This window comes from Hyla sarda, chromosome 4 (genome assembly GCF_029499605.1).
Source record: "Hyla sarda isolate aHylSar1 chromosome 4, aHylSar1.hap1, whole genome shotgun sequence".
Taxonomy (NCBI): Eukaryota; Metazoa; Chordata; class Amphibia; order Anura; family Hylidae; genus Hyla; species Hyla sarda.
The window spans coordinates 66,510,603-66,536,420 of NC_079192.1; the positions used below are offsets into that span (position 1 = coordinate 66,510,603).

The following is a 25,818-nucleotide window of genomic DNA, read 5'->3' on the forward strand; positions in this document are numbered from 1 at the left end:
GCTCTGGACAGTTCCTAAAATGAACAGCAGAGGTGAGCAGAGAGCACTGTGGTCATGACATCAGAGGAAATGCATTTCTTTTTTGGATTTCTCTTTAGTATACAGCGCCTAAAAAGTACTGGAAGGATTAAGATTTTTTAATAGAAGTAATTTACAAATCTGTTTAACTTTCTGGCACCAGTTGATTTAAAAAAAAAAAAATTCCACAGGAGTACCCCTTTAAGTGTTCTAGTTATAAGGGCTGAGGAATTCCTACAGTGCTGAGAGTAGTAGTGCCACTTCATCTTTGTCTCTGATTGTTTTATCCCTATCTATGTATGTTCTCATAGACTGATCATGATTGTCTGGCTCCTTACCTGCCCAGGATCTTGCTCACGCATCCATGACTGACTCTCAGCTGCCGTGAGATGTCACATGGACGCACACCTTGGTGCGCTAGATCTACGATGCGCTGCCTCACCACCTCTGGAAGGGGGCGCCCATTCACAAAAGCCCCACCTAGTTGATTGAGTCCACCATGTCCTGATAGAAAGAAAAAAGATATTTTATTAGTCGTATTGGATCTGGGCCCTATGATTTCACATCAGCTTTACCAGGAAAATAAGATGCATAAAAGATGTCATACCATTTGCTTTGTATCTAATAGTGAAGATATTATGTGTATTAGGTGTTCTGTCCATACAAATGATAAGGGCCTGTCCTATAAATTGTCTGTCTATTGTGTCACGCATGTGTCCACTTTATGGGTCTCTACAACCTCCAAGTTGTATAGAATAATAAATCAGTGTCCATAGTAGTCTGTTGGGCCCCATGTAACTCCATAAGCCTCTGATTTCATAAAGAGTCTTTTTTTTGTCTTTAAAGACATCATAGAAATGCAACAGAACAAAAATTGTGCCATGTTCCATTGCATGCCATATTACAGAGCTTTTCTTCCAGGTGCAGATAGCCCAGTAATCTGGAGATTTGCAAAGAATTTAGTTTCCATGGCCCTCTATGAAATAACCACATGGCCATATATTTAACTTAGCAATGTTCGGAAGCCCCATAGAGAATGAATTGAGCGCTGGCCACTACATTCATTCCGAGGACAACTGACCTGTGTTCTCATGATCTGTGCGGATCCCATTAGGCGAACACTGACATATCTGCCAGTTATCCCCTACCCTGGAGGAGATGTGGTTCATATTGGGATAGCCCCTTTAATCTCAACCCTTATACGAATAAAGGCTGCACATTGATAGCAATAGCAATATCAAGTAGTTGGGGTCTTCACTAATATATTTCATACTGACATCTCTATGTTTGTAACATTAAAGCTATCAGTGTTGGCAATTCTTCCAGTAAATCAGATTACTGGGGTTGCTGTTGCTATCAATAAAGATGAAGATGCTTATTTCTCATTCCTTTACATTACATATGTGATACAGGCCACTAAAAATGGACTTATAATTTCTTTAAATTTGGTCATTTTAATTCCTGTATCACCATGATCACTATATCGAAACAATTGCTTCTTCAGCTTCAACCCAGGTCTGACAATCTGGGCATCCATCACATTGATGGAAATCTATATGTATGCACCAGCCCTTAAAGGGGTTATCCAGGAAAAAAACTTATATATATATATATATATATATATATATATATATATATATATATATATATATATCATCTGGCTCCAGAAGGTTAAACAGATTTGTACATTACTTCTATTAAAAAATCTTAATCCTTTCAATACTTACGAGCCGCTGAAGTTGAGTTGTTCTTTTCTATCTAAGTACTCTCTGATGACACGTGTCTCAGGAACTGTCCAGAGTAGAAGCAAATCCCCATAGCAAACCTCTTCTACTCTGTGCAGTTCCTGAGACAAACAGAGATGTCAGCAGAGAGCACTTCTGCCAGACTGAAAAGAACAACTCAACTTCAGCAGCTGATAATTATTGAAAGGGTTAAGATTTTTTAATAGAAGTAATTTACAAATCTGTTTTACTTTCTAGAGCCAGTTGATATAAGAAAAAAAATTCCCTGGAATACCCCAATCTTCCATTTACATGCACATTTTGCTTGGGAAAAGTGCACATATGTATGCAGAGGTATATGTCTGAAAAAGTCCCTGACATGTACATCCAATGTATGCTTAAAGGGGTACTCCGGTGGAAAACTCTGCTCTGCTGACACCTCTGTCCGTGTTAGGAACTGTCCAGGAGCAAATCCCCATAGCAAACCTATCCTGGTCTAGACAGTTCCTGACACGGACAGAGGTGTCAGCAGAGAGCACTGTGGTCAGAAAGAAAAGAACGACACAACTTCCTCTGTAGTATACAGCAGCTGATCATTACTGAAAGGATTAAGATTTTTTTTATAGTGGTAATTTACAAATCTGTTTAACTTTCTGGAGCCTGTTGATATGAAAAAAAATTTTTTACACCAGAGTACCCCTTTAAGATAGATGTCACCTGGTGCCATCCATCATACATAGGCTCCTATTGTAAAAGGACGTATACCACACAGTACATGTCCTTTTGCTGAATCCAGCTCAATGGAATGGCGCAGAGGTCCGTTCTAATCTACCAAGTAGACCCGCTGCATACGTCCCGCACAAAGGCCGAAAGTGGGCCCCGCTCGAGACCTATGCAGCAAAGTGTGTTGCGTGAACCTCCATCGGGCGGAGTCTATGGATCCATTTAACGTATATACTAGGAATCCCCTGATCCGTGCACACTACGGATTTTCAATTGGGGTGCGGCAGCCTCCCGTTGTCTTCAATGGGATTCTGCTGCACTGGGTACAGTGAGGAATTTCTGCAAAAATTCGAATCCACTGAATTATTACAGCGCTGCCTGCTATTCGAGCGGATTCTATAGTGTGCACATCGCCCTGTCTTATAGTAAGATGCTCCATGTTGCCCATAGCAACCAATCACTGCTCAGCTTTCATTTTACCAGAGCAGTGTGAGAAACGAAAGCAGAGCTGTGATTGGTTGCTATGGGCTATGAGGAGAATCTTACTATATAAGACAGCTCGATAAATCTCCCCCATAGTTCTGAGTGGTTGCTATTGGCAACAAGGACACTTCATGATGATTTAAAGGACTAAAGGCGTTGCCCATAGTTTCCGTACTAAAAGAGCCAGGCTAACCGCGGTGTCTGTGTGTGTGTGGCGTAGCCTACGGCATGTGCGGTATCAATAGAATGAACTGCTGACCTATATGCAGTGAGCTGAGGGGTCCTGTGCAGCCTCTCTCTGTGATGAGCTCTGTGGACAAACGCATGGTTTAGAGACAACAAAACTGTGTTCAATGCAGATATCAAGACAAAAGGAATGGGGAATCCTTATAAGCACCATATAGAATCCTTATTACAGTGTTTCCCGACCAGGATGCCTCCAGCTGTTGCGAAACTACAACCACCAGCATGCCCGGACAGCCAACGGCTGTCCGGGCATGCTGGGGGTTGTAGTTTGCAACAGCTGGAGGCACCCTGATGAGGAAAAATATAGCCCCACAACAGGTTTAATACTATAGTTAGTGCCTCGTAAATAGGTGAGGCCCCTACTAAACTCATACAAATGTTCTCTAGGTACAGCGTAATGTTAAAGGGGTACTCCACTTGAAAATATTTTCTTTTAAATCAACAGGTGCCAGAAAGTTAGGCTGGGTTCACACCACGTTTTGTACTTACGGTTCCCGTATACGGCTGGAGGGCGGGGGGAATCGTGGTCGACCACATTTTTGCCTGCGGTCGAAAAACCGCATACGGCCGAAAACGCAGCCGGTTCACTCCGGTCGGCTCATAGACATGCATTAAATACGGTTCCCGTATACGGCTGAGCACGGGTGCCGCGATTCCCCCCTGCCCCCCCCCCCCCTCCCCCCGGCTGTATACGGGAACCGTAAGTACAAAACGTGGTGTGAACCCAACAGATTTGTAAATTACTTCTATTTTTTTTTTTAAATCCCAATCCTTCCAGTACTTAGCAGCTGCCGTATGCTCCACAGGAAGTTCTTTTCTTTATGAATTTCCTTTCTGTCTGACCACAGTGCTCTCTGGTGACACCTCTGTCCACGCCAGGAACTGTCCAGAGCAGGAGAGGTCTGCTATGGGGATTTGCTCCTGCTCTGGACAGTTCCTGACATGGACAGAGGTGTCAGCAGAGAGCACTGTGGTCAGGCAGAAAAGAAATTCAAGAAGAAAAAAAAACTTCCTGTGTATTATACAGCAGCTGATAAGTTCTGGAAGGATTGGGATTTTTTAATAGAAGTAATTTACAAATCTGTTTAACTTTCTGGCACCAGTTGATGTAAAAGAAAATGTTTTCCAGTGGACGACCCCTTTAAAGGGGTTATCCCAGGATTCAAACATATTCCCAATCCACCAGACATAAGAGGCACAATCAATTGCCGCCCTCTTCCCCATCATGCACCTACTTAGCCACCACTCCATTTATTGTCTACGGAAGGGTTTTCCCAACCATGGTGCCTTCAGCTGTTGCAAAACTACAACTCCCAGCATGCCCAGACAGCTTTTTGCTTTTGCAACAGCTGGAGGCACCCTGGTTGGGAAAGACTGGTCTATGGGATAATTGTCCTCCATTCTCAAGAGCGGTGAGGGTCCCAGAAGTTGAACCCCCACCACCGCCACCCATCCACCCACTAATCAGCTGTGGATATGGTGTAACTTTGGATCTTGGTACAACCCCTTTAAAATAAGAATAACCTTTTATTATTTAAAACATCATGTAAATAAACTTTTGCCATGTCACATTGTGCTGAAACCACTTCCAATTGTTAGATATAGCCGGGAGAAGTGCGCTGCATCCTGCTTTACTCCCTGGTTCCCTGCTCAATCCGCATAATTGCAAAAGATGTTTTCCATAGGCTTTTAGGGGGAGATTTATCAATACCTGCCCAGAAGAAAAGTTGACCAGTTGCCCATAGCAACCAGCTATCAGCTCGTTTCTTTCATGTTTTAAATGCAAAATGAAAGGAGCAATCTGATTGGTTGCTATGGGAAACTAGGCAACTTTTCCTTCTGCACAGGTTTTGATAAATCTTGAAGTGAAGTGAAGCATGCCGCAACATGCTTCTCCTGGCTATATAGAAACTTTTAGCATGTCTATTTAAATGACAGTAATGCTTTACAGTGTATTGCCAGTGCTTAAAAAAAATAAAAAATAACTTTCATTTCAAAATCGCCAACTAAATGCCTGAATGGTGCGCAGTTCTCCCTATTCCCTGCCATATATATATAACTATGCAATTGGGAGTGGATTTACACAGCAAAATTTCTGCGCTGAATTCTGTGCTAAAAATTATGCATGAATTTATAGCCCTTTCACTTCAATGGAATTCCTGCAGCGGAAATTCTACAGCAGAAATTCCGTTGTTTGAATGGGACAGCGGAATCCAATTTAGGTGTATTGGCTATAAATCCATGCAGAATTTTCACGCAGAATTCAGCGCAGAATTAATGCCGTGTGCCGAATTCTGCCGTGTGAATCCGGCCTCCATCTCTACAGCACCAGTCCCCAGCCTGAGATCCAGTGTATCCAATCAACATTGGAGATACGGTTTATATAACATTTCACCTTTAAACACGGACACATTTATATATATATATATATATATATATATATATATATATATATATATATATATATATCACAGCTGGAATTTGTATTCCGGGCACTGGATAGTCATCTTTTTCCCAGGTGCCATTTTGATGTCATTTTTATGCTCTTTTTAAAGCCACCGTCAGTAGTGGATTGTGCAAACAGTGGGGAAGTATATAGGAAAAAAACATTGCAAGTGTAACATTTTATTAAACAGTCTGCCACCGTCTGTTCTGGTTTAAATGTAGCTATAGCATCAATTTACTTAGTGAGTCTCTACACAATTTTCACTTAAAAACAGCCCTGGTAGAAATACAGTGTTTTACAAACGGTGTGTCTCCAGTTGTTGCAAAACTACAACTCCCAGCATGCCCGGACAGCCAAGGGCTGAGAGTTATAGTTTTGCAACAGCTGGAGGCACGCTGTTTGGAAAACACTGTATTAATAACATGTCACATCAGTAGTGGGCAAAAAGCATACTTATTACCACCAAGGTACAGTTAACATTAAGCATTTTCAGACCATACAGTATATTGCTATATAGAGGCCATACTTTATATTTCAGCATAATGACCAAGAATGAGGCGCACATCTGCATAACAAATTCAATCATTAGTGTCCATTTAAAGTGTACCTGTCATCAACAAAAACTTCTTATATAATGCAGATAATGCCATTATATGTATATTTGTAATATACATTGGTTACAAAATATGTATATTTTTGTCCCTGCAGCTATTGCCTGTGTGTCTCTATGAGGAGTCCAAATACAGGAAGTGAGGGCAGGACAAGCAGGGCTCTATACACTGAGGACAAGCAGGGCTCTGTGCACTGAGGACAAGCGGGGCTCTGTGCACTGAGGACAAGCGGGGCTCTGTGCACTGAGGACAAGCGGGGCTCTGTGCACTGAGGACAAGCGGGGCTCTGTGCACTGAGGACAAGCGGGGCTCTGTGCACAGAGGACAAGCGGGGCTCTGTGCACAGAGGACAAGCGGGGCTCTGTGCACCGAGGACAAGCGGGGCTCTGTGCACCGAGGACAAGCGGGGCTCTGTGCACCGAGGACAAGCGGGGCTCTGTGCAGTGAGGCTCTATGACATGACCCCCTCACACATGAGGATGATTGACAAGCCAGGAGCCTGCAAAGTTCCCTGCTTGTCCTGCCCTCACTTCCTGTATTTGGACTCCTCACAGAGACACACATGCAAAAGCTGCAGAGACAGCATTTTTTCACCCAAAAATAAATATACACATTTTTTAACCAATGTATATTACAAATATACATATGTTATTATCTACATGATATAAAACGTTTTTGTTGACAACAGGTACACTTTAATTTAATCCAGCTTTACAGACAATTCACATATGCATACGCTACAATTCACATTAGTGAAGAAAATGCATCCATTTGTAAGTGCATTAAGAATCCCAGTGCCCTAGGGTGTAGTTCACATGACTGTGTTTAACTTAGGCCTACAATGCATGATCAGTCCAGCCTATAGAAAGCACATTGGTGTTATCAATACCCATGGGTGAACAACTCACTGAAATACAAATATGACTATGAGAATTATGCATTTAATTTATATTAGATATGAATACCAGGCTCTTGAACCTGCACTCCAACTATTCTTTTATTCTGCTCGACATGTTTCCTTGTTCTGCGACAATTCATCAGGGGTATATACAAATGAAGATACAGAGAGGCTTACAGCTGCCTCTTCATCTTTCAAAGGGATTCTCCTGCGCTGTTCACACTGCAGAATTTCCGCATAGGAGGATATTACCACTGGAATTCTGGACGCCGGATCCATCGAAAGAATGTATATGTTTATTCAATGGCAGACATGCATCTTCACCACTGATGGCAATGCAGTCCAGGTAGTCCCAGCACCAAAGGATTTCTGTGGCCCCTGCAGCAGACGGAATTTCCATAGTATGTATGTAGCCACACATGCCGGTAGGGTCACACATGCCGTATTTACTACTGCGTATTTTCCTACCCATTGAAGTTAATGGGTAGCAAAATTAGCTACCTATTTCTCTACTCAATGACTTCAATGGGTAGGAAAATACGCAGCAGCAAAATGCGCCAAGTGCGACCCTACCCTAAGAGTTCAGCTAAAGTGGTTGTTGACTGTCTCTAATAGCAACCGGCAGAATTTTGAAGGTATATCCGGCTACTCTTTTCTATTATTCACTATTAATTTGTAGAAATTTTATGTCTCTACCAAATCCTATGGAGCCTTATAATGCTGTACAAAAATAAGTACAAATGTAATACAAGTATATCAAATATCAACATCAGGGGTGAAGAGGTAGCAGTCAAATCGGGGCCCTGGTGCCTAATGGGGCCCTAAGGGACATAAGAGACCAGTATTATAAATGGCAGACATGGGACCCTGTTGCAGATTCTGCATTGGGGCCCGGAAGCTACAAGTTACGCCTCTGATCAACATGGTTGTATATAGTCCATTCACTAACTATGGGTACGTTCACACGCGCGGATTTTCAGCGTATTTTACGCTACAGATCCGCTGGTGAAGGCCCGCTCTATGCTGGCTTTACATGTGCCTGCTCGTAGTAGCAATACGCCGCTACCAGCAGGCACACTGCAGCAATGTGCGAGTCGCAGTATATTCGCACATCGCAGGAGCTATCTGCCTTGCTCAGAGCAGGGAGAGCGGCCACGATGTGCGAGTACGTCGCGCACATCACTGCATTGTGTCTGCTCATAGCGGCGCACATGTAAAGCCAGCATAGAGCGGGGCCTTCACCCTAACAGTATGTTTAATAAAGTGTTAACTAAATACTATAAAACAGTGGTCTCCAATCAGTGGTGGCAGAACTACAACTCTCAGCATGCCCTGGTACCTTTATCTCTATTGTCCAAGATTAGGAAAACACGACTGCTTTATTCTAGAAACAGCGCCACACCTGCCCACAGGCCATTTGTCATATTGCAGCTAGGCCATGAGCAGTCAGTATTTCCCATATGGTGCCTCCCTGACACGTTATATTCTCTGCGCCACTGTAGAACAAATTGGTGACACTCCGATGGCGACTGTAAAGTAAAACATCTACGTTACATGTTGATTTTTATTTTTTTTTTCTGCAGATTTACATGGATTTTAGCCGGATGCTTTGTAGCAGCATTTTTGACATACCGCATGTACGGTGCCGTCATTTTCTGCGGATTTGCTGTTTGCGTCTGTACGACGTAGCTCCATAATATAGCAGTGTGCAAGGGACCTTCGTAGACCACGTAAGATCTGTTTCTTATGAATACGTAGATTGCTGCGCCAAAGCGAATGACGAGTCTGGGGATAGAACTCCTCCAGATGTCGCTCTCATATGATGGTTATGTGAATGACACCAGATGGCGTAATCCAGCATCTGGTTATTGTAAGATCTGCAAATCAGGATTACTTAACCGCTATATGGTGCTGGGAAGGTTTTGGTGGCATCTGGCCGATCGGGAGAATTTCAGGCACATTTCCAGAATTTTGGTGGTGGTTTTAAACGTATATATGGGAATTTTGTATGTCCTGTTTTATTCTAAGCACAAAAAAAAAGATTTATATACATAAAGACCAGCTTCACAGATATACAGGTATAAAGGACCATTAAGAAATAGCAATAGATGCTGGGTTATATTGACAGGAGGAACTTCCAGTTGGCCTAGGCCATTGGTCTCCAAACTGTGAAGATCTAGCTGTTGCAAAACTACAACTCCCAGCATGCCCAGACAGCCAACGGCTGTCCGGGCATGCTGGGAGTTGTAGTTTTGCAACAGCTGGAGCTTCACAGTTTGGAGACCACTGGCCTAGACCTTTTACTGATATAAAGCTCTTGCAATAGCCAAGCCCTTGATGTCCAACAGAGGTAGTGATGCCATATAAATGGACATACACCTGTTCTGTATAGCTGGATACCTGACCTATAGGTTCGTCTTACCTGGCAGGTTAAAAGTAAGTACCCTAAATAGATAACAAAACTGTTACCACTAAAAGGGTGACGCCATATGCGGACGATGGCTGTACGAATTTTCCAGCATACTCATTCCATTATTGGCTGTGACATTTTGGCCACATGTGGCGAGTTGCTCAAGTGGCCTCACCCTAAAGATGGCCGCTAACAAATATTAACCTATATTAGCAATCTTAACTGTTAGTTGGCTTTAGATGTAAACACTATTGAGATGGGTTAAAGGGGTATTCCAGGAAAATACTTTTTTTTATTTATATATATATATATATATATATATATATATCTATCTCAACTGGCTCCAGAAAGTTAAGCAGATTTGTAAATGACTTCTATTAAAAAATCTTAATCCTTTCAGTACTTATAAGCTTCTGAAGTTAAGGTTGTTCTTTTCTGTCTAAATCCTCTCTGATGACACCTGTCTTGGAAGCGCCCAGTTTACAAGCAAATCCCCATAGCAAACCTCTTCTAGACTGGGCGTTTCCCGAGACAGGTGTCATCAGAGAGGATTTAGACAGAAAAAGAACAACCTTAACTTCAGAAGCTTCATAAGTACTGAAAGGATTAAGATTTTTTTAATAGAAGTAATTTACAAATCTGCTTAACTTTCTGGAGCCAGTTGATATATATAAAAAAGTTTTTTCCTGGAATACCCCTTTAAACACATAAAAAGATAATGCCCGCCTTACAAAAAGGTTATATTGTGGGGAAATACTGGTTCATTATCTGTTGCCCATTGCTATCTGGGTATATTCACGCGTGAAAGATTTATTGCAGAAATTGCTGCCTGCAGAAATCCATAGATTGCTGCCAAAACCCACCACGTTTAGGGCGTATTCACACGATGGTTTACGCATTCACTCGAGTATTAAAACCGTGCGAACTGCAGACACATACAGTTTTATAAGGTATACAAAAAAATACGCTGTAAAAGGTGAATAAATGGTTTTGTAACAGTGGACAAAACCGTGGTAGGCTGGATTCACACCACGTTTTTCAAATACGGTAACCGTACACGGTTTTCCGCAAAAAAACGTATACGACCGTATCCGAAACCGTATGCATAGAGAATGCATTGTAAACCGTATTCCAAATTTTGTGTACGGTTGCATCCGTTTTTGCCTCGGATACGGTTTGCCGATTTTTCAACCGTAGGCAAAAATGCTGTCGACCACGTTTTTGTCTCCGGTTGGAAAACCTTATGCGAACCGTATGCCGGTTTCTTTAACATTATTGTCTATGAGAACCGTACACAGAATTTCAGAATACGGTTGCACACGTTTTTTTCTATCCGTTTTTGGAGTTGAAATATGCGCAGATTGAATTTCAATAGAACAATAGTAACTTTAGTTAAATTTGCTGGAAAACTAATTCCAACAAATAGCAAAACCGTTGGCAAAAACTGATGCAAACGGATAGAACCGTACGGGGAAAAACTGTATACGTTTTAATTTGGAGTCATACGGTTGTATAAGGTTGCATCCGGTTTTTGCCATACGTTTTTTTTTTTTACGGAAAACCGTATACGGTAACCGTATTTGAAAAACGTGGTGTGAACCCAGCCGTAGGACCCCTTTTTTTTTCTGCAAAAAAAACAGAACCTAAACAGCTACTGTGCCAAAAACCAGATTCATTTTTTTTTGTATGCTTTCTCAATGGCAGTCTATGAAAAAATATTGTTCTTATACGGTTTTTATAATATAAAACCGTATACGGTCACCATGTACAAAAAATAAATAAATAAATAAAAAACCTGATGAGAATGAACAAAGGCGTAACTTATAGTTCTGGCCCCATTGCAAAATCTTTAACAGGACCCCCCCCCCCCCCCCCCCCCCAAAAAAAAAAAAAAAACACACCTATCTTATATGCTAGCTCTGCAACCCCCTCTAGTTGCACCCCTGCACATTTATATACATGGGGCTCAGAAACTTCTGCCGCAAACATTTGCGCTATGTGTGAATCCTCCCCAACTGCAGCATTTTAGTGATGTTCATGGGGTTGGAGTTTATTGGAATTTTCTGGGCTTTAATACAGTGTTTCCCAAGCAGGGTGCCTCCAGCTGTTGCAAAACTACAACTCCCAGCATGCCCGGACAGCCTTCGGCTGTCCGGGCATGCTGGGAGTTGTAGTTTTGCAACAGCTGAGGCACCTTGCTTGGAAAACCCTGCCCTAATATGTAACTATACATGCGGTTGTACTCACCAAAAATAAAGTGGGGACGACCGATCAGTCCTTTATCTAAAGTCCCGTCTAGTTTACACCTTTATTACTGTCATACCTAGTAGCTTTTTCATAGGCGATGTTGCTAGTAGAAGCGATGGTGATCGGAGATATCGCTAATGAGAGACAACCATTCTCTCTTTTATCGTTCGATCACTGTATTTGTCAATAATCGCTCCAGTTTAGATTGTGCGATTATAATGATTGAGAGCCACATCCTGTATCCTCTGTAGGATCATTGCATTGTCACCAGATGTCTGTATACTCCTTATATCGGCAGACGATCTGCTTGGGTCTGTACAGACAGCGCAACATATCGGAAACAGGAGGCTAAGATCGATACATATATGTGTATATATATATAAATATATAATATATATATATATATATATATATATATATATATATATATATATATATAAAATTGTGCGCACATTGACTGACTGATGGGGTACAGGGGGAAAAGATGATTAATTCTTGTCTGTAATAATTCTAATTATGTAGGATAAAACAATAATCGGCGGCCACATCCTGCACCTGACAGGAGCGATCTACATCGACATATATATTCTACAGTGCAGAACTGCGATATATATATATATACTACATAGTACTCAGTGGGGAGAAGAAAACAGATAGATCTATCTTTCTTTCTATTTATCTATCTATCTATCTATCTATCTATCATATCTATCTTTAATATCTATCTATCTATCTATCTTACAGTTATCTTTTTTCTATCATATCTATCTATTTATCTATCTATCTTTAATATATATCTATCTATCTTACAGTTATCTTTTTTCTATCATATCTATCTATTTATCTATATACTCTCTCTTTTTCATGAATCTCTCTAACATCTATTTAATTACATAATATTTATCTTACACCTATTTATCCGTCTATCTTATATCTTTCTATATCATATCTTTTTATCTATATCTATCGGTTTGTCCATCTATCAATCAATTAATATCATATCTATCTATAAACAGATATAAAATAAACGTAAAAGAAATGCTGAAAATCATATAATCTATTCCAATTACCAGATAATGATGTAAGTCAGTATATGTGATACATGCAGTGCTGTCCTGTCTGTGTAGATAGATAGATATGAGATAGATAGATAGCTAGATATGAGATAGATAGATATGAGATAGATAGATATGAGATAGATAGATATGAGATAGATAGATAGATATGAGATAGATAGATAGATATGAGATAGATAGATAGATATGAGATAGATAGATATGAGATAGATAGATAGAAAGATAGATATGAGATAGATAGATATGAGATAGATAGATAGATATGAGATAGATAGATATGAGATAGATAGATAGATATGAGATAGAAAGATAGATAGATATGAGATAGATAGATATGAGATAGATAGATAGATATGAGATAGATATATATGAGATAGATAGATAGATATGAGATAGATAGATAGATATGAGATAGATAGATAGATAGATAGATAGATATGAGATAGATAGATAGATATGAGATATGAGATAGATAGATATGAGATAGATAGATAGATATGAGATAGATAGATATGAGATAGATAGATATGAGATAGATAGATAGATATGAGATAGATAGATATGAGATAGATAGATAGATATGAGATATGAGATAGATAGATAGATAGATATGAGATATAGATAGATATGAGATAAATAGATAGATAGATATGAGATAGATAGATAGATATGAGATAAATAGATAGATAGATATGAGATAGATAGATAGATATGAGATAAATAGATAGATATGAGAGATAGATAGATAGATAGATATGAGATAGATAGATATGAGATAGATAGATATGAGATAGATAGATAGATAGATAGATATGAGATAGACAGATATGAGATAGATAGATAGATATGAGATAGATAGATATGCGATAGATAGATATTAGGTAAATAGATTAGATTATGAGGTATATATATATATATAGTAGACGGATAGGTAGATAGACATGAGATACATATGATATTAGGTAAATAGATAAATATGAGGTAGATGATAGATAGAGGAGATACATAGATAGGAGATAGATAGATACATATGAGATAGAGGAGATATATAGATAGATATGAGATAGATAGATAGATAGATATGAGATAGATAGATATGAGATAGATAGATAGATATGAGATAGATAGATAGATAGATATGGGATAGATAGATAGATAGATAGGGGATAGATAGATAGATAGATAGGGGATAGATAGATAGATAGATAGATAGATAGGAGATAGATAGATACATATGAGATAGAGGAGATATATAGATAGATATGAGATAGTTGGATAGATAGATATGATAGATAGATAGATAGATAGATATGAGATAGATAGATATGAGATAGATAGATAGATATGAGATATAGATAGATATGAGATAGATAGATAGATATGAGATAGATAGATATGAGATATAGATAGATATGAGATAGATAGATAGATAGATAGATAGATAGGGGATAGATAGATAGATAGATAGATAGGGGATAGATAGATAGATAGATAGATAGATAGGGGATAGATAGATAGATAGATAGATAAATAGGGGATAGATAGATAGATAGATAGATAGGGGATAGATAGATAGATAGATAGATAAATAGGGGATAGATAGATAGATAAATAGATAGGAGATAGATAGATACATATGAGATAGAGGAGATATATAGATAGATATGAGATAGTTGGATAGATAGATATGATAGATAGATAGATATGAGATAGATAGATATGAGATAGATAGATAGATAGATAGATAAATAGGGGATAGATAGATAGATAGATAGATAGATAGGGGATAGATAGATAGATAGATAGATAGATAGGGGATAGATAGATAGATAGATAAATAGGGGATAGATAGATAGATAGATAGATAGGGGATAGATAGATAGATAGGAGATAGATAGATAGATTAGATTATGAGGTAGATTCTATTTCACTAGATAACTGGTTTATTGACTGACCGCCCCTACATGTTGCTTATATACATTATTGTTATGTCGTATATATGAATGGGCTGTTGTTATCGTGACATATGTCAGGACCAGAGCCTCTTCTCCCTCCTCAGCTGTAACTTTAGATCCAAACAGATAATAAAAATCTCCACTTTGAAAGGAAGAAACTAAATCCACATAGTTGAGATGACAAGAAAACAACAATGTTCCCCTCCCTGATCCCCCCTGAAGCTGCATCCATCACAGGGGCTGTTAATGTGTCACACAAGGGGATGGGGGGGACAGTCATCAGCCCAAATTATCTGCTGATTAACCTGTATTCAGATGTATAGAGGACTGTCCTCCAGCCTGCACAGCACACAATAGTATGTGTATACAGTGTATATATACTGCCAGGTATATACCTGACCACACAGCACACAATAGTATGTGTATACAGTGTATATATACTGCCAGGTATATACCTGACCACACAGCACACAATAGTATGTGTATACAGTGTATATATACTGCCAGGTATATACCTGACCACAGCACACAATAGTATGTGTATACAGTGTATATATACTGCCAGGTATATACCTGACCACAGCACACAATAGTATGTGTATACAGTGTATATATACTGCCAGGTATATACCTGACCACAGCACACAATAGTATGTGTATACAGTGTATATACACTGCCAGGTATATACCTGACCACAGCACAGCACACAATAGTATGTGTATACTGTGTATATACACTGCCAGGTATATACCTGACCACACAGCACACAATAGTATGTGTATACAGTGTATATATACTGCCAGGCATATACCTGACCACAGCACACAATAGTATGTGTATACAGTGTATATATACTGCCAGGTATATACCTGACCACAGCACACAATAGTATGTGTATACAGTGTATATATACTGCCAGGCATATACCTGACCACAGCACACAATAGTATGTGTATACAGTGTATATACACTGCCAGGTATATACCTGACCACACAGCACACAATAGTATGTGTATACAGTGTATATATACTGCCAGGCATATACCTGACCACAGCACACAATAGTATGTGTATACAGTGTATATACACTGCCAGGTATATACCTGACCACAGCACAGCACACAATAGTATGTGTATACAGTGTATATATACTGCCAGGTATATACCTGACCACAGCACACAATAGTATGTGTATACAGTGTATATATACTGCCAGGTATATACCTGACCACACAGCACAGCACACAATAGTATGTGTATACAGTGTATATACACTGCCAGGCATATACCTGACCACACAGCACACAATAGTATGTGTATACAGTGTATATACACTGCCAGGCATATACCTGACCACACAGCACACAATAGTATGTGTATACAGTGTATATATACTGCCAGGTATATACCTGACCACACAGCACACAATAGTATGTGTATACAGTGTATATATACTGCCAGGTATATACCTGACCACACAGCACACAATAGTTTGTGTATACAGTGTATATATACTTCCAGCCATATACCTGACCACAGCACAGCACACAATAGTATGTGTATACAGTGTATATATACTGCCAGGTATATACCTGACCACACAGCACACAATAGTATGTGTATACAGTGTATATACACTGCCAGGTATATACCTGACCACAGCACACAATAGTTTGTGTATACAGTGTATATATACTGCCAGGCATATACCTGACCACACAGCACACAATAGTATGTGTATACAGTGTATATACACTGCCAGCCATATACCTGACCACAGCACAGCACACAATAGTATGTGTATACAGTGTATATACACTGCCAGGTATATACCTGACCACAGCACACAATAGTATGTGTATACAGTGTATATACACTGCCAGGTATATACCTGACCACACAGCACACAATAGTATGTGTATACAGTGTATATACACTGCCAGGCATATACCTGACCACACAGCACACAATAGTATGTGTATACAGTGTATATATACTGCCAGGCATATACCTGACCACACAGCACAGCACACAATAGTATGTGTATACAGTGTATATATACTGCCAGGCATATACCTTACCACAGCACACAATAGTATGTGTATACAGTGTATATACACTGCCAGGTATATACCTGACCACAGCACAGCACACAATAGTATGTGTATACAGTGTATATATACTGCCAGGTATATACCTGACCACACAGCACACAATAGTATGTGTATACAGTGTATATATACTGCCAGGTATATACCTGACCACAGCACACAATAGTATGTGTATACAGTGTATATACACTGCCAGGTATATACCTGACCACAGCACAGCACACAATAGTATGTGTATACAGTGTATATATACTGCCAGGTATATACCTGACCACACAGCACACAATAGTATGTGTATACAGTGTATATACACTGCCAGGCATATACCTGACCACACAGCACAGCACACAATAGTATGTGTATACAGTGTATATACACTGCCAGGCATATACCTGACCACAGCACAGCACACAATAGTATGTGTATACAGTGTATATATACTGCCAGGTATATACCTGACCACACAGCACACAATAGTATGTGTATACAGTGTATATACACTGCCAGGTATATACCTGACCACAGCACACAATAGTATGTGTATACAGTGTATATATACTGCCAGGCATATATACCTGACCACACAGCACACAATAGTATGTGTATACAGTGTATATACACTGCCAGGCATATACCTGACCACACAGCACAGCACACAATAGTATGTGTATACAGTGTGTATATACTGCCAGGTATATACCTGACCACAGCACACAATAGTATGTGTATACAGTGTATATATACTGCCAGGCATATACCTGACCACAGCACACAATAGTATGTGTATACAGTGTATATACACTGCCAGGTATATACCTGACCACAGCACAGCACACAATAGTATGTGTATACAGTGTATATATACTGCCAGGTATATACCTGACCACACAGCACACAATAGTATGTGTATACAGTGTATATATACTGCCAGGCATATACCTGACCACACAGCACAGCACACAATAGTATGTGTATACAGTGTATATACACTGCCAGGCATATACCTGACCACAGCACAGCACACAATAGTATGTGTATACAGTGTATATATACTGCCAGGTATATATACCTGACCACACAGCACAGCACACAATAGTATGTGTATACAGTGTATATATACTGCCAGGTATATACCTGACCACACAGCACACAATAGTATGTGTATACAGTGTATATACACTGCCAGGTATATACCTGACCACAGCACAGCACACAATAGTATGTGTATACAGTGTATATATACTGCCAGGTATATACCTGACCACACAGCACACAATAGTATGTGTATACAGTGTATATATACTGCCAGGCATATACCTGACCACACAGCACAGCACACAATAGTATGTGTATACAGTGTATATACACTGCCAGGCATATACCTGACCACAGCACAGCACACAATAGTATGTGTATACAGTGTATATATACTGCCAGGTATATATACCTGACCACACAGCACAGCACACAATAGTATGTGTATACAGTGTATATATACTGCCAGGTATATACCTGACCACACAGCACACAATAGTATGTGTATACAGTGTATATACACTGCCAGGCATATACCTGACCACACAGCACACAATAGTATGTGTATACAGTGTATATACACTGCCAGGTATATACCTGACCACACAGCACACAATAGTATGTGTATACAGTGTATATACACTGCCAGGTATATACCTGACCACACAGCACACAATAGTATGTGTATACAGTGTATATACACTGCCAGGCATATATACCTGACCACACAGCACAGCACACAATAGTATGTGTATACAGTGTATATACACTGCCAGGTATATATACCTGACCACACAGCACACAATAGTATGTGTATACAGTGTATATACACTGCCAGGTATATATACCTGACCACACAGCACACAATAGTATGTGTATACAGTGTATATACACTGCCAGGTATATACCTGACCACACAGCACACAATAGTATGTGTATACAGTGTATATACACTGCCAGGTATATACCTGACCACACAGCACACAATAGTATGTGTATACAGTGTATATACACTGCCAGGTATATACCTGACCACACAGCACACAATAGTATGTGTATACAGTGTATATACACTGCCAGGTATATACCTGACCACACAGCACACAATAGTATGTGTATACAGTGTATATACACTGCCAGGCATATATACCTGACCACACAGCACAGCACACAATAGTATGTGTATACAGTGTATATACACTGCCAGGCATATACCTGACCACAGCACACAATAGTATGTGTATACAGTGTATATACACTGCCAGGTATATACCTGACCACACAGCACACAATAGTATGTGTATACAGTGTATATATACTGCCAGGTATATACCTGACCACACAGCACACAATAGTATGGTGTATACAGTGTATATACACTGCCAGGTATATACCTGACCACACAGCACACAATAGTATGTGTATACAGTGTATATACACTGCCAGGTATATACCTGACCACAGCACACAATAGTATGTGTATACAGTGTATATACACTGCCAGGCAAATATACCTGACCACACAGCACAGCACACAATAGTATGTGTATACAGTGTATATACACTGCCAGGTATATATACCTGACCACACAGCACACAATAGTATGTGTATACAGTGTATATACACTGCCAAGTATATACCTGACCACACAGCACTAAAATGTATAACAATAATAAGTATATTCATTTATATTTTAGCAGCAGAACAAAAGTATAATGATAGCAAAAAACGAAAATTATAATAATATAGTTAATACTAAAATATGTATCTTGATGGTTTGAACAATATATGAATTAGTAGCAGTGACTAGTACAATGATGATGATAATAATAATAATAATACAATAAAAATGTTACATTAGTAACATACTTATGTGTTACAGGAATACCGTGTATTAACAGTATATATTGTCCACAGTAATAGTAATAGTAAAATAATGATAATCATGATAATAGTAATATTTTAGCAATAACAATAAATATACAATAATAATTTTAATGAAAATAATAACAACAATAATGAATATAGTATTTTTATTGTTAGTATCTATAATTGCATTGTAATAGTTTCAATATTTATACTCATTTAAATAACAGTAATACAGTATTATTCCAAAAGTAGAGATAATGCCTTGTTGTTATTGTTATTGTTATTATCATCATTATTATTATTTTGATAATATGTACATCAATAGAAGTATAATAATTACGTTACAAAATAATAATAATAATAATTAATAATAATAATTAATAATAATATTACATCGTAAACGAGGAGCTCAATGATCCTTGGTAATACTTATACTGTATACCCGACCACAAATTCTTACAACAATCATCATCCTCACTATCATCCTCATCATCCTCACTATATTTATCATCATCCTCACTATATTTATCATCATCCTCACTATCGTCCTCATCATCCTCACTATATTTATCATCATCCTCACTATCGTCCTCATCATCCTCACTATATTTATCATCATCCTCACTATCGTCCTCATCATCCTCACTATATTTATCATCATCCTCACTATCGTCCTCATCATCCTCACTATATTTATCATCATCCTCACTATCGTCCTCATCATCCTCACTATCGTCCTCATCATCCTCACTATATTTATCATCATCCTCACTATCGTCCTCATCATCTTCACTATCATCCTCATCATCCTCACTATCTTCCTCATCATCCTCACCATCCTCACTATCATCCTCATCATCCTCACTATCATCCTCATCATCCTCACTATCATCCTCATCATCCTCACTATCTTCCTCATCATCCTCACTATCATCCTCATCATCCTCACTATCATCCTCATCATCCTCACTATCTTCCTCATCATCCTCACTATCATCCTCATCATCCTCACTATCATCCTCATCATCCTCACTATCATCCTCATCATCTTCACTATCTTCCTCATCATCCTCACCATCTCCTCACCATCAGTAGCAGGACAGCCATTCATCCAAATCCTTACACACCCAATAAAATACATCGAATAATTCTCGGAATAACAAGATACATATTCGTATTGATCAGTGAAGGATCAGGGCGCAGACATGGGGGGCACTAGAATAACAGAGGAGCAGACTCCTAATATCTACTACATACAAGGGGATGAGGACACAGGAGAAACCAAAGTGATATCATTCTATCCAGCACCAGACCATTGCCATACATTATCAATAACCAGGGGACAGCGCTATACTGAGCCCAGCATGAAGTGTATAAAGACCCCTCCAGGTGCTGCTCCCACTGACATGACACCTGAAGGGTATACAGATATACATACACACAACCTATCACAGAGGTCAGGCCAGGCATCCTTTGTGATAGGAAATATATATAGATAATAAATACATAAGATAGATATGAAATAGATACAGTGATAGAGATTCCAAATAAAGAGATATGAAACAGATAGAGAAGAGATAGATAGATATGAGATAGATAGATAGATATGAGATAGATAGATAGATATGAGATAGATAGATATGAGATAGATAGATAGGTAGATATGAGATAGTTAGATAGATATGAGATATAGATGATATGAGATATAGATAGATATGAGATAGATAGATATGATAGATAGATAGATAGATAGATATCAGATAGTTAGATAGATAGATATGAGATAGATAGATAGATAGATAGATATGAGATATAGATAGATATGAGATATAGATAGATATGAGATGAGATAGATATGAGATAGATAGATATGAGATAGATAGATAGATAGGTATGAGATAGATATGAGATAGATATAGATAGATATGAGATATGAGATAGATAGATAGATAGATAGATATGAGATATAGATAGATAGATAGATATGGAATAGATAAATTGATAGAGATTCCAAATAAAGAGATATGAAACAGACAGATATGAGATGAGATAGATAGATATGAGATAGATAGATATGAGATAGACAGATAGATAGATAGATAGATATGAGATAGATAGATATGAGATAGATAGATAGATAGATAGATATGAGATAGATAGATAGATATGAGATAGATAGATATGAGATAGATAGATAGATATGAGATAGATAGATAGATATGAGATATAGATAGATATGAGATAGATAGATAGATATGAGATAGATAGATAGATATGAGATATAGATAGATATGAGATAGATAGATAGATATGAGATAGATAGATATGAGATATAGATAGATAGATATGGAATAGATAAATTGATAGAGATTCCAAATAAAGAGATATGAAACAGACAGATATGAGATGAGATAGATAGATATGAGATAGATAGATATGAGATAGACAGATAGATAGATAGATATGAGATAGATAGATATGAGATAGACAGATAGATAGATAGATATGAGATAGATAGATATGAGATAGATAGATAGATATGATATAGATAGATAGATATGAGATAGATAGATATGAGATAGATAGATAGATATGAGATAGATAGAAATGAGATAGATAGATAGATAGATATGAGATAGATAGATATGAGATAGATAGATAGATAGATAGATATGAGATATGAGATAGATAGATATGAGATAGATAGATAGATATGAGATAGATAGATATGAGATAGATAGATAGATATGAGATAGATAGATATGAGATAGATAGATATGAGATAGATAGATATGAGATAGATAGATAGATATGATATAGATAGATAGATATGAGATAGATAGATATGAGATAGATAGATAGATAGATAGATAGATAGATATGAGATAGATATGAGATAGATAGATAGATATGAGTTGGATAAATAGTTCACAACAAATAAACATATGCTTATCCCATCAGGTATTGTTGACCTCGGATGACCCCACACACCTGTGATATGATTGGTCACATGATGCAGGTGATGCCCCCACCTGACTGTCCCTGCACTGACATAGAGGGATCTGTATTACACAGAATAGATTGTCAGCTCCTCGTCCCCTATAGATGCCCTTGTATAGTATAGGATCGGCTGTCATCATCCAGTCATCATACAGATCCTCGGTAGAGATCGGTGCAGCCCCATGTGAGGACCCGATGACCGCCGTGTATGGAGGCTCCATGTCACTTACCGGATCTGATGCCGTTATGGGGCATGGTGCCTGCTGGATGTCCTCGGTGAATGAATGATCCTCTCCCGGGTATTTCCTCTGTGTCCTGGAGCAGAGTCACCTGCAGGGGGGACACCGGTCACTGACAGTGCAGGGGACCCCAAACATAATGCCCCCCACTGTATACCAACAACAAGCCTCCTCCAGTGCAACAACAATTCTGCCATCTATATGGCATGGCTAGAAAGATACATCATAGATAGATATAGATAGATAGATAGGATATAGATAGATACATAGATAGAATATAGATAGATATGTGACAGAGAGATATGAGATAGATATGAGATAGATAGATAGAATATAGATAAATAGATAGATAGACAGATAGATATGTGATAGATAGATATGAGATAGAACTAGATTGATACATTGATATGAGATTAATAGATACATTCATTGATACATTTAGAGATAGGACAGATAGATGATAGGTACATTAATTGATATATTTATAAATATAAGACAAATAGATACATTCATTGACAGATTTATAGATAGGAAACAGTTAAATAGATAACTATGAGATTAACTGATTAATAAATAAATATATTCATTGATAGATTTAGAAAAAAAGACACAGATAAATAATAGATAGATAGGTATGACATAGATAGATGATGGATATGATATAGATAGATGATAGATATGGGATAGATAGATATGGGATAGATAGATAGATAGATAGATAGATAGATATGAGATAGATAAATGGATAGATAGATATGAAATAGATAGATATGAGATAGATAAATAGATAGATATGACATAGATAGATAGATATGAGATAGATAGATATGAGATAGATATAAGATAGATAGATAGATATGGGATAGATAGATAGATAGATAGATAGATATGAGATAGATAGATATGAGATAGATATGAGATAGAAAGATAGATATGAGATAGATAGATGGATAGATATGAGATAGATAGATATGAGATAGATAGATATGAGATATATAGATAAATATGAGATAGATAGATATGAGATAGATAGATATATAAATAGATACATAGATATGACATAGATAGATAAATATGAGATAGATAAATAGATAGATAGATATGAGATAGATAGATATGAGATAGATAGATATGAGATAGATAAATAGATAGATAGATATGACATAGATAGATAGATAGGAGATAGATATGAGATAGATAAATAGATAGATAGATAGATATGACATAGATAGATAGATATATAGATAGATATGAGATAGATAGATATGAGATAGATAGATAGATAGATATGAGATAGATAGATAGATAGATAGATATGAGATAGATAGATATGAGATAGATAGATAGATAGATAGATATGAGATAGATAGATAGATAGATAGATATGAGATAGATAGATAGATAGATAGATATGAGATAGATAGATAGATAGATATGAGATAGATAGATAGATAGATATGAGATAGATAGATAGATAGATATGAGATAGATAGATAGATAGATATGAGATAGATAGATAGATAGATAGATAGATATGAGATAGATAGATAGATAGATAGATAGATATGAGATAGATATGAGACAGACAGATGTCATCCCACCATGTATGTGCATTGAGCAGAAGATGTCAGCCCCCCTTACCTTGTCTCTGGAGGACCTGTCCTCACCCTTACACTTTGCTGGAAGTTTGTCTCTTACAATAGGATGTGGGGAGGAGGATTTATCCATGAAGGGGGTCTCAGGGCTGTCTGGCTCAGGACCCAGGGCAGGGATTGGCTGCAGGTGTTCCAGGGCGGCTGGGAGGTGGGCTCTACCCATGGATGGCTGATTCCAATGTTCCTGGAGCCCCCCAGCCCTAGCATCTGATAGAGCCTGTGAATGTTGTATCCTGATAGTGGTGACACAGTGATGGAGCTGATACACAGCCATTATCTCCCCTCTGTCAGGACTACACCTCCTTTGTGTATTTCTCTGTACATAGATAACTCCAGGCTGCTCTGTGCCCATCACTGACACCGGCTCCTAATGTCCGGACACTACACTCCATATTTATATTATATTTACAGGACATTGAGTAGGGAAATCATTTCCCAGTGCAACAACCCCAACTTTGCCAAATCCCTGAATAACATCTGCATCAGTTTGGGCAGATCCCATAAAACTATAATGGCATCCATATTGATAATTACCCAGCTTTCCTATAATGAGATATAACCAATGTTTTACTCCTTAATGGGAAATGATCTTCAATTCATCATAGACCTTGTAAGAACATTTGCTTCTTTCCAAACTTTTATACCCTATGTATCTTTAGCATGGACAATTCTTCTTCTGATACCAGGGCTGAGGTTCCACAGTATAGGGACACGATGACATTTTGACATGGTGGGGCTTATGGGTACTTTATAGGGAGCACGAATTGTACGAATATCAAACCTGAAAACATAAAACTATAAGAAGGATTGGACAATTCTGTAGGTCTAATGCAGTGTTTCCTAACATGGGTGCCTCCAGCTGTTGCAAAACTACAACCCCTAGCATGACCGGACAGCCAAAGGCTGTCCGGTCATGCTGGGAGTTGTAGTTTTGCAACAGCTGGAGGCACCTTGGTTAGGAAACACTGGTCTAATGTATAAGGGAACCAGCTAGAGATGAGCGAACTTACAGTAAATTTGATTCGTCACGAACTTCTCGGCTCGGCAGTTGATGACTTATCCTGCATAAA

The 25,818-nt window shown here is 38.3% G+C and overlaps 1 protein-coding gene across 2 annotated transcripts in view; it reads right to left on the reverse strand.

Annotated features, from left to right (window-relative positions):
* The window catches only part of PAX8 (paired box 8), a 45,362-nt gene extending 20,569 nt beyond the window's left edge, over positions 1 to 24,793 (reverse strand). For both annotated transcript variants that reach the window (XM_056571291.1, XM_056571290.1), the window contains exons 1-4: positions 24,735 to 24,793; positions 23,085 to 23,184; positions 3,208 to 3,258; positions 357 to 522 (exon numbers count right to left, since the gene is read on the reverse strand). In XM_056571291.1, coding sequence (XP_056427266.1) covers positions 357 to 522; positions 3,208 to 3,258; positions 23,085 to 23,109 — 242 coding nt within the window. In that variant the 5' untranslated portion in view covers positions 23,110 to 23,184; positions 24,735 to 24,793. The remainder of the gene's footprint in view (positions 1 to 356; positions 523 to 3,207; positions 3,259 to 23,084; positions 23,185 to 24,734) is intronic.
* Positions 24,794 to 25,818: the final 1,025 nt, after the last annotated feature.